The sequence below is a fragment of the Siphateles boraxobius genome, unplaced genomic scaffold (assembly GCF_051911475.1).
Source record: "Siphateles boraxobius isolate OS27281-9 unplaced genomic scaffold, OSU_SipBor_1 30, whole genome shotgun sequence".
Classification (NCBI taxonomy): Eukaryota; Metazoa; Chordata; class Actinopteri; order Cypriniformes; family Leuciscidae; genus Siphateles; species Siphateles boraxobius.
Window position 1 is genome coordinate 18,685,593 of NW_027508920.1, and position 11,676 is coordinate 18,697,268.

General features: G+C 39.1%; 1 protein-coding gene across 2 annotated transcripts; it reads right to left on the reverse strand.

Moving 5' to 3' along the window:
• Window positions 1-765: 765 nt before the first annotated feature.
• LOC143757368 (uncharacterized) lies at window positions 766-11,097 on the reverse strand. 2 transcript variants are annotated; one of them, XM_077248468.1, is made up of 6 exons: window positions 10,730-11,097; window positions 7,654-9,528; window positions 5,904-6,103; window positions 2,779-2,900; window positions 2,018-2,141; window positions 766-1,761 (listed from the first exon to the last, which is right to left on the reverse strand). In XM_077248468.1, exons 2-6 carry the CDS (start codon window positions 9,500-9,502, stop codon window positions 1,633-1,635), a joined length of 2,424 nt encoding a protein of 807 aa, XP_077104583.1. In that variant the 5' UTR covers window positions 9,503-9,528; window positions 10,730-11,097; the 3' UTR covers window positions 766-1,632. The 2 variants fall into 2 exon arrangements, with proteins under 2 accessions (XP_077104583.1, XP_077104584.1); XM_077248469.1 differs by lacking the exons at window positions 766-1,761; window positions 2,018-2,141 and adding an exon at window positions 2,652-2,691 and having other exon boundaries at window positions 2,731-2,900; window positions 10,730-11,043.
• Between the last annotated feature and the right edge of the window lie 579 nt (window positions 11,098-11,676).

Consider the following 11,676-nt stretch of genomic DNA (forward strand, 5'->3'; position numbering starts at 1 on the left):
TTGTACAAAAAACGTTTGCAATTCTTAATGTAATCAATCAACTGGGGATGTAAGGTGATATCTATTAGTTACCCTTTTACCCTATTCACCTGGGGTGTCTTGCCTTAAGAAGACACTGGTTTTACAGATAGGCTGTTAAAGTTTATTCATAAGTTACTGATGCAGGGATTTGGATTAATTTGCATAGGATGTATTACAGCAATATAGGACATTAGATCAATAAATAAGACCTCAATCGCATGACGACACAGCTTTCTCGTCAACATATTGATTGTGTCCCAAATTATCCTAAGTTTTCTTTTGAAATACAAAATAACACAGAAAGAAACTCGTGATGAAGTCTGCTGTGAAGATGAAGAGAGAGAGGGAGAGTCACATGTCACTGAGGGGATAGAAATAGCTGCAGTCTCAGTCAAAACAGTTTAGTGCATTTCTGTTCATATCCACACTTAAGTAAACAGACCTCATATAAACTCATGAGGACAGCAGTGTGGAGACAGTGAACTATTATCCTGGTAGACAAGCAGCCAAGTCACTCTGATTAGTCAAAGTTAACCAATTAATTTCCAAAGTTTCCTCTTGTTACATCTCTGTACAAAGGAGATGTCCTCAAGTGTTTTGATGGCACAACTGGAACTAAATAATATGTGCAGATAATCAAAATGACCTGAAGTTATTTTGTGTTCATAGGTTGTTGCAGTTTACATCTGCTCAGGCCACTTACAACAAAACATTGCATGGTTAAACTCTCAGTTATCCGCTTCATTCAGTCCTTAAATGTGTTTTAATTACATCAATCAACAAACAAGCTTACAGGTTCAAATTTAAAATGTTAACATTCATTTTAAAACACTTCTGAAAATATGGTCTCTATTCTTCAGGAGTTAAAAATGGTACACTACAGTGTCATATTTAGTACTTCAATCACAGGGAGAAAAGACATGGAAACAAGTAAATGGATTTCTCTGTGAGGTGGCGTATGAAAATACATTTTGTGGAAATTTGCTAGCTTTTGACAATTTTCAGGTGAAGGAGAGCTTTTTGGGAGAAGAGAGTAATTGTAATCTTTCTCTCTCCCCCCATCAAAATATATATATTTTTGTTTATTTAATTTTTTCATTTCTTTTTGCCGACATGAAAGGCCATATTTTAATCTACCGGTTCGCCATGGCTCCAGCAAAATAATCTTATTCTAGCAAATGTAATCCATAGATTGAAAGCAATACAAAAACAGCATACTGTAATATTTGATCAAAATAGGTCCAATAACCAGACTCAATGCTGCACAAGTCTCCTTACACCTGAACTAAACAATTAGACAAAGGTATATCTTTTTTTTTACTTGACATTTTTGTATATTTGTCCTAATTGAACCCTAATATGCTGACATACTGAAAAACATATATTTGGTTGAACGCAAGTCTTGTGTTTCTGGATACACAGCTGACTGAGAAACAGAATCTACCAGACACTGAGTGAGAACAGACATTGAAAGAAGAAATACACTTTAAATAAACCTAGAATCGAAGTCAATCCAGGGAAATTCAGTTTTTCGACACACATTATTCCTCTCCGCTGAATTTCCTTTTTTCAAGGAAGCATAGGTCAAAGATGTTTCAGCAGATATAGAGACTAAGTCTTTATATTTCTGTTGAAGTCATATGACAGTCTTCTCTTAGCATTTGCAGCTAACTGCTGGTTGGATGTTGGGAGATTTGGAGAAAACCTGGAACTGGTCTTCAGCCGAACTGTAACACATTCCTGAGGTAGAATAGGATGATTATGTGGTTGTAATATTGAAAACATACAAATATTTATAGTAAATATACTATGCTATACAACAAATACACAAATACTAAGCCCTATTTATGGTAAATGCACTGTATATAAATATATTATTTTCTACTTTAAATAACATTACAAGGGATTGATGTGGTAAAAGCTCAACAGGGTTCGGTTTTAATATTTTTGCAATATATTATTACAGTGTTTTCATCATTCATTACAGCAAACTCACAGAGCTGGGACGTTCCAAATGCAGTGACTGAAGGAGAAGTTTACAGGACAGAGACTCCGCCCTCTTATATTTCACACCAATCATCCGGTCCAGATCCTGGAGGCCATCAAGTAAGCTCTGTTCCCTTTGGGCCAAAGCAAAATGATTAACCCGGAGTTTTAAAGCATGTAACAAGAAAAACAAACACCATTATTATACATGAAATTATCAAAGAAAGATTTGTTTTGGCATTTTCAGCCATCTCAAGAGGATGAAATACAGAATTTCATGCAAAACAGTCCGGCCTTTGTTTTTTATCTGACGCAATGCAGTAGTAACTTGTATCACCACAAGGTGGCAATAGATGATTATTATATATGTCAGGGGTTTTCAAACTGTTCCCGGAGGCGATATTTTTTTTCACAGGATGGTAGGGGAAGACTCATGAATATTCATTAGGGAACTCATGCCTGATTGGTCTTAACCCCAGTGACTGGTAGGTTTAGGGGCGGGGTTAGGGGTAGGTCATCAGACCCCCAGTGACAGGTAGGTTTAGGGGCGGGGTTAGGTGGTACGTCATCAGACCAATCAGACATGAGTTCCCTAATGAATATTCATGAGTCTTCCCCTACCATCCTGTGAAAAAAAATATCGCTTCCCGGAGCACTGCACATTTGTGTTGCTTTTCTTACCAGCTGATGAGCTGAAAAATCCCTAATAGTAACTATTATAACTTTATAAATAATAATTAGCACACCCCAACTACAAATAATGCAACATACTTGTGCTCCCCGATATTGCTGTTTTCAGCTGGTCCTTGCAGAAGCTGCTTTAGTGTAGGAATGTATTCAGGATCTTCACAGGGAGACTCGTCAGAGGGAAAGGCCTCTAGAAAGACATTTGACTACACACACAAACAGTGAGGATCATTAGTCATCAAAGCATCAACAGTGATGAGTTTTGAATGAGTTTTAGCTAACATTCGTAGGCTTACAACAACATTCTCGAGTTAAAGATATATTAGTATGATACTTGAATCATAAAACAAGCCTTTAATTAATGTTTGTAGAGAATGAGAAATAGTATGTCATTGTATCTTTGGAATATTTCTGCATATTTCTAGTAAAATCTTTATGTACAATGACCGCTAAACTGTACTATTTCTTTAATATATCACATGGTTATAATAACAATAATAATAATAATAATAAAGTAATTTCTCATTTATATATTTGTTAAGTAGTCTAATAAGTGGGACATTCATTATGTCAGGATGTTTGGGTCCCCAACACAAAGTGGTTGTTGCAGTCGTGATGTAAAAACCATAATTCACCAGTGATTCCCTCGACATTTTACTACAGGGTTCTTTCATTTATGTGTACAATGAGGTCTGTGGTAAACATAACTTGATGATACTTGAGCGATTTACTCTACAATGTAAACTGCACACCCCCCAAACGTTCTTAGTTACTTATTAGAAACATGTTTTTTAAAATAAAAATAACAGCTTCAGAAATCATTTTTTCGAAATGGATGTGTGTAATTTAGAGTTGTAGAGTAAAACATTCAAGTGTCGTCAAGTTATGTTTCCTACAGGCCTTATTTTACCCATAAATTGAAAAAACCCCATTATAAAACACTGGCGAATCAGTCTTCCTGGTTCTGACATCATCGCTCTCAAGTCGTATTTACCACTGGGAACCTCAGGGATCACCCTGCGTTGTATTACTCGTTCGGTTCACATGACGTCACTGTAGCTTTACGCCGCCATCTTGACGACCGACGGTCTTAGTAATGCCTGCGATATGTTGTGCAGTTACCTGCAACAACAGCCGAAAGAGGAACCCCGAACTGGTATTTTATTCTATACCAAAAGAAAAGGATAGAAGAAATGTCTCATATTGTATGAATGTCTCATATTGTATCATGTCTCATCTTTCTGTGCGCACACACCCGACCCGATGCTTGCAGCCATAGAGCCCTAAATTATACAGCGTGCGAGTAATGAATTGAGCTCTGTTTCGTGTCTGAATGGACAAATACACACAACATTATGTTTAAATGTCCATTTTGGAGAGTATTCACGAAAAATATGTCGGTTATGTCTTAAACAAAGTTGTCATCCAGTCACTTTGGTAGAGAGAGAGAGAGATGAGGAAAACAAACAAGCATGCAAATGGAAATTATCGCAGCCGGAAAAATTATCGAGCTCATTTTTTTTATCGTGCGATTAATTGATTTATTGACTATAGCGACAGGCCTAATTCAGATTAATGACAGCTAGCCGCGAGCCGTGGCTAACAGGTGGCAAGCTACCAGCTGTTAGCCACTTAGCTAGCTAACAACTCGCTACCTAGTCAGAGCAAACTACCACCAAAATCATACATTAGATTTTTTTTTATAATACCAACATTTCCCATAATTAAATATAAATCCTTGGTGGCCAGGTGCCCCATCCAGCAACAGCTGATACGCGTCTGTACTCTTGAAAGCCTTCAAGCGATCCATGGGGAGGGGTTATGCACAAGATAAATAGATAAATAAATATATATATATATATATATATATATATATATATATATCATGGAAGGCAAATTGGGGCAAGTCTGGGGCAGGTAATAAAGGACAAAAGAAAACCGGGGGTAACAAATAAGGATCGGAGCCTAAAATTAAAATTGTATCCATGTATCTCTGTCTTTCTCTCTCATTCAAATGGGCAGTTTGGGCGGCCATACTTGGCGAGATCGGTCGTCAATATGGCGGCGTTCTATTTCTAGTGACGTAGGTGGCATCTATGAATTGTCAACAAACTAACTCGGCCCTCGGATATGACGCCACTTCAACACTTCAAGCGGCTTGGCTATGGTAGCACTGGCCGAGTACCAGGCGCTTATCAAAACCCAGCCATTTGAACTTCTAAAATTTTCACTTTATTTCATGTTTTAATTTATCTTCTTTTAGCAACGCTAGCCACGTTAGTAACACCCATTTGAAACGAGGCTTCATTCAATATTGCTCTCACAACAAGACCGATTCCCATACCCACAGGCAGTGATACGGACGCAGTGAGGTATTGCAGTAATACGAGTGATTAAAATATTCATTTAAACAACCAAAGCGGTCCAAAAACAATGAAAACAATTCATACAAGTCATACAGGGCGCAGCCATCTTGGATTCCGTATCGGAATTATTGCTCGGTGTCCTCACGGTTGTCCGACGTCCGAGCTGGGAAATCCGAGGAAAGGGGGCGTGTTAGTGCATGTTGCTAGGCAACGTCTGTCTTCCTATTCGGAACTCCGACACGGATAAATAATAGAACGCACCATCGTTTTTGATACCCAAGTACCCGAGTTGGGTGTGTCATAACCTTTAAAAGCCCACTGAAGTGCCTTGAAACGTGCAGCATTATTCAATGTGTTGACCTAATTACCACAGAAACAGGAAGACAGGGTGGGACATATCGAACAGCTCCTCCCCCTTTTTTAAATAGCCAGTAACGTTTAATTTACACCACAGCTCAGCCAGAGCCGTTGAGCTCAGTAAAGTTTGAAAATCACAGAAAATCTGATGAGAATCTGAAGTGCAGCGTGATGTCATCATCCATATTGGTGGAAGTGAGAGACTGTAAGTTTTGAACGCTTATATCTTCTAAATGCGAATTTTGCCGTTATTTTGGAGCGCACTAGCTTATAGATAACAGTAAGGCTAACGTATTCATATTAAAAGCCAAAAAACTTGGACTTCATGCTGTGTGACTGGTATTCTTCATTCGTTTTTTTCCACAACAGCTACGTTGCCTTGCCTTGTCTTTAAAGTTGTGCATTAGTCACTAAATTTTTTTAGTGTCTTAAAAAAACAGAATTATTATAACTCTTTACCACATAAATATAAATATAAATCTTTACCACATTATGGAGAGGAGAGAGGGAAAGGTTTGGCTTTTCGGTAGAAATCCACCACTGGCCGCCAGGCACTATCTTCTGCTCCACAGTCTCCTGGCTGAAGGCAATCCATGTGCCCTCTGACTGCTGGAATGACTGGTCTGCCGTCCAATCAGATGCCCAGGATGCGGGTTCATTTGCATCAGTGGAACTTGCGCATCCCTCTGAGAGGAGATGAGAGTTCATGAAAGTCTTTAAAGTTTAATTTTCTTGGATCTCATACAAAAACACCAAACAAGACCATTAGGTGTTAAGTTAATGCAAAGAGCTTCTGCTAACTGCGTGGAAAGGTTTCACAATCTCTAGCGTCATAGACATGTGCAATAACTGACAGGATGAGAAAGTGTTTAAACATACTTCAGTTCTCTGTTACACTGTGAACATAGTGTATAATTAGTTATTTTTAGACCATTGTTGAAAGGTTCAACAAAGGCTCATTTGGGAAAATGTGCCTCTAATACCAACACACAGAGAAACACCAACAAATTGTAATGCATTTCACAGATGCATTATGAATACAGGGGCAGATAATTGATTAATAAAGAATTTTCACACGCCTCTAGCATGTTATGAACTCAACACACTTTTACCAGAGAGCATGATTTGTAAACTAATACGTTGTGATGTTTGCATCACATAACTGGCTCCATATGTTTGGCTTTTCTGACATAATAAACTTTCTTGGTTGCTCACATGGCATTGCACTTGAGCGTTCGGGTCCAGATAAAAGTTCAAAAACTTTTTTTAATAAGCAATCTAGATAGCATGGCTGCTTCAGAAACTGTGTTTTTATCTAGCGTTTGCTTGTGTTAACACTATAGGTTAGGTTAAAGGTTTAGGGTTTAATATACGGGTGGTTTTTGAAATGGTACTGTAGATGTTATTTTCAAATGCAATTAACCTTAAGCATTAACCTTTCAGCGGCACTCACTGCCGCGATACGTACTACAGCCAATGTAAAAAAACGTTACCAGATTCATGTTCATCAGTATCAGTTAAAACGTAACATGCTTTTAGCACCACAGCATTTATTCCAATGAGTCTGAATTGGAAAGATATGATAAATGCCTTCCACAAATAACTTATTTGTCATATAAAAGATTTTCTTGCATGACCTAAAAAATAAAAAGTAGGTTAAACCTGTTTATGTTACCTGAATTTCCTGGTTTTCAGTTTTTTAGAGAGCAGGATTAATCCTGCGGATTGTGATTACACAGTGGCTGCCAAAAATGAGTTTAAGCCTGTAAGATTATTAAGGGGGAAAGTATTCGGTTTTGACCAAAAATTATGGGCAGAAGGCATAAATAATGCTGTGTTTGTCCTCTATTTTGATCAAGCCATTCCCTCTAGACAGGTTGGCCTCTTCTCTTGTCCCATTGGCCTTGTGTTTGCATGTCATTTTAATGCCGCCTCCTGCCCTAGGCTGGTACACAGCAACAGGGGTAGTGAAGGGATGAGGGGGTAGGAATTCCAAGCAGTGCTTTAAATAATTAATATCTTCACATGAGGTCGGGGGAGGCAAGGGGGTCTGCAGGAATCCAGGTCAATCCAGACAGACTATTTAGTACTGGAACACTGTTTATCTGCATGTTTATCTGCTCTCACAAACCTAAACAAAGCCAGGTTCCTGCTCTAGAAGAGAAATTACTGTACCCTCCGTCTTAAGTGACTTAATGTATTCATTACCCCGCTACTTTCAAGACAGTTTACTTACCACAGTTGTGATCCTCTCCCGCTGCCAACTGTTGGACGTCACTGAACCCGTCCAACCCACCTGCCTGCATGAAAGCCCCAAACTCATCCTCATCCTCCTCGCCCACATCAAGAGACCCCTCGTCAGCGGCCACCTTGTCCCTGTCGTCAACTCTTGCCAGCTCTGATAGCAACTCTGAGTTCACCAGAGGCAGCAAGTCTCCACCTCTAGCCCCCACCTCCCCATTGCTTAATGCTGGGATGGCTGTTGCTATGGCTGCAGTGGTGGTAGGGGCAGGATTAGGCTGGGAGTGAATAGTGGTTACAGTTATATTGGTGGTTGGTGTGCTAAAGCCTCGTGAAGAGGATTTGTCAGACTGCTGAACTTCAAGTTCCCCATGCTCTGTGATTAATTCCTCCCAATGCTGAGGTGAGCACATGGGCGGCCTCCACTTCTTCTGCGTAGTGCTACATTCAACACCCACTGGAGTGCAGCCTTCCGGCATGACTGTACTCTTTGTTTCTGGAGGTCCGTCTCTCTGAGTCGTGAGATCGCGATTCTCCACCGAATGTAGATTCTCACGGTCCATTAGGCGCTCATCTGGCCTGGATTCTTGATTCTTCGCAATGCTGACAGGGACTTCAGAGGGAGTTTTAATGGAAGAATGATCTATGCTTGGCTCATTATTACAGTTTGTTGTGGTTGATTTTATTTCTAGACTCTCAAAGTTAGTATGAGCAGCCTCAGATGCTACAGGTGATCCTAGGTTTGGCACATCAGCAACAAAGTTATGAATGTTCTGGTGATCATTTGATTCAAGGTCACATTTACTAACCTTAGTGTCTCCTTGTGCATCACCATTGGCACAACTGGATCCTTCATCTATTTCAGAACAGTTATCGGATTGATTAATACTCATATCAGCTTTAACCTGCTCACCTGGTTTGGCAGAAGAGCAGCAGGTTTGTGGGTCCATGCTGTCAGGTGCAACAGTTTTCATCGATACGGGGGAATGAGCCCTTTTGTCTTTGCCCAACTCATTGATATCTTCCTGACTTGGATAGCTAGCACTGGTACCTTTCTGGCATTGTGTTATTGTTGTACCTGGTTCTACGTTAAGTGGCTGCGTGTCTGTAATAACTGCATTTTTTTGGTCACCATGTTCCGGCTCACAGTGCTGATTGCCGATTTCCTTTTTGCCGTGAGCTGTTGTTCTTCTCTCCGCTGAGCCTGTTGGTTTACTGCACTTCCTCCATTTTCTTATGGCCCTGGGCTTAGCCTTGAATAATCCTCCTTCGTCTGTCCCATCCTGGCTTACCCTCTGCCCCCTAGAGGAACATATAAGCTCTTCTTTTGTCCCCTCAAGAATGACAGTGTGAGTCCGTGGACCTGTGACTCTCGCTCCAGCTCCTCGGCTTCCAACAGCACAGATGTAGCTGCCTCGTCCCTGGGCCTTGAGAAAGAGGCAGCGAGTCTGAGTCTGCCTGCCACCCCCCTCAGTGCCTTTCAAAGTGGCCACAGTTACAAGAGCACCAAGACCGCCTTGCCTGACCCCTGAAGTTCTCGCTGCACTATTTGTACTGTCCAATGTGTGCCTATAGCTACTGCTAACCTGACCTGACCAGGTACTCTGCCCAACCCTGTCTTCAGGAGGCTGTTGGCATGTGCTCTGTGCCCGAGATCCATTAGCAGCCTTTCTCCTGGCTTTAGAGTAGCCACCACTCACAGCCCACGCTCTCAGGCCTTTAATCAGAGGTATGGCTCCAAACTCAAGGGCACTGGTCAATGAGACATTGGTTCTTCGGCATTCATGCAGTAGCTCCCGATGGGCCATTTCCAAGCAGTTATTGTTGTTGTTCTGTTGCAGCATTCTTCTTGGGGCAATAATATCAGATGCTGTGGTGGGTAAGAATGGCATTTAGGATGTCAAAATCTTGAAATGTTTCTGTTACAGCACATCTTTTATGGAATGCAAATGGCATATATCTTTATGTAAGTTTCATATCTGATAATTAAAGGTCAATACAAAACAAGTACCTGCTCAAATATTCATTTCAAATATTTAATTTGCCTTGTGTTCACATCAGTTTTTCAGTCCTCAATGTCCGAGTATGTATAGCCTATGTATATGTACGTATGTATGTATGTATATATATATATATATATATATATATATATATATATATATATATATATATATATATATATATTATAATCGAAAATATATAATTTTCTAGCATTCATTTACTGTAATATGTATTTTAATTATTAATCTGTTATTGTATATAATACAATTTTGTAGTTTATATTTCTATTACAGTTTACTGTGTTTTATAGTTATATACACACTGTAATTGTAGAATATTGTAATATTCAATTAAATATTGAATTTTGAATTATATTTTTATACTTACAACTATTATAAAAGATATTGTCATATCAAACCATGAAAAGATAGTTCTTTCTTCATTCTGTTTAAATTGTATTATATATTAGTCCTGGCAATTCGATTAATCATGATTAATTGCATCTAACATAAGTTTGTGTTTATATAATATATATTATTACATTTATATATGTGTGTGTATGTGAGTATACACACACACACACACACACACACACACACACACACACACACACACACACACACACACACACACACACATACATTTACATACATACACACATATGTATCAATGTATGCATATATATGCCTATATAATATGTTTTAGCCTAATTATAATTGTATTTTATACAGGCTGTTTTATTTGATTATATTTTTGCTAGTACATTTAATACTTTAATCTTATATTGTATACTGTTACTGTCTTGTATATTTTTCTTTCATTTTATTTCTCATGTCCCAAACTCTTTCACGATGATCGGAGGACGCTGCGTTACGTAGTCTACACACACAATACGTGATCGCATCACTTGCACCAAATCGGGAGTCTGTCATTAACTAATACTTGCCCACACAGATGTAACCTCGGGGAGGGGGAATTATGTGCATCGATTCTTTTTGTGGTTTGATATGCTAATATTAACCTTTTAAAATCATAAACAACCAATATTTTGTTTCTTTGTATCATCTTACCTTTACAGCGTGCCAGTCATTTCCCTCATGCTGATGCTATGTCACGAATCACACAATTCCAGCTGTCGTAGGTTGTGAAGATGCTGCTGGGCTGAAGGATTTTGGCTTTAACCTTCATGAGGATTTTGGACTGTTTAGAAATTATGATATCCATGTCCCCGCGTCGTTTTAAGACAGCATTATCCGAATACAGAGCGTTGTAGATTTGTAGCGTAAGCTATTAATCCCATGTACGTTTCATGTGCTCCGTTAAAGTGAGCGTCACGCTACACCTCCGTGTCTCCTCATAGCGCAGGCTGCGTTGTGCGTTCACTGGCAAATCAACGCAGAGCCTCCGCAATCTAGTGCGTGCTACCAGCTGACCAATAGCCGAGCGTGCATAACGTCAGTGCTTTTATGCTTGCGCACGAAGAGGACACACACACGCGCCAACACATACTTAATGAGAGCTTTTTCAGGTAACACTTTAGAATAATGGTCCGTCATTACTAAGTAACTATGGAGGACTAATGAATCGTAGGCTACAACATTAACACTTCAGCTACTACTGTTAACTAAGAAACAAGCCTAACCAGTTGCCTATATCGAATTTAGGAGATAGTTTCTTATTAGGTAATCGATAATTACTTCATGAGATTAGCCTCATTAATAACTATTGACTAACTGACAAATTATAAAGAGCATTATGGTGTGTCTGAGACGTAATCAGTCATAATTTGTACTCATAAAATGCATCACTAATTACTCAAGTGTTACCTAGTCACTATGCAACTAGTGATCTGGACAAATATTTTAAAGTGAAAAAATGTTTTTCACTTTAAAATAATGGTCCAGATCACTAGTAGTTCCTAGTGACTAGATAACACCTGAGTAATTAGTGATGCATTTAATGACCACATTGAGAGTAAAAAAGACAATTGCTAATGTCTCAGACAGGTTAATGTTGT

Coding starts and splice junctions, on each gene's coding strand:
- LOC143757368 (XM_077248468.1), bottom strand. CDS start 9,502: ATGCTGCAACAGAACAACAACAATAACTGCTTGGAAATGGCCCATCGG. Junction 6,104..7,653: donor GGGAGAGGATCACAACTGTG/GTAAGTAAACTG, acceptor ATCTCCTCTCAG/AGGGATGCGCAAGTTCCACT. Junction 2,142..2,778: donor AGCAATATCGGGGAGCACAA/GTATGTTGCATT, acceptor TTTGGCCCAAAG/GGAACAGAGCTTACTTGATG.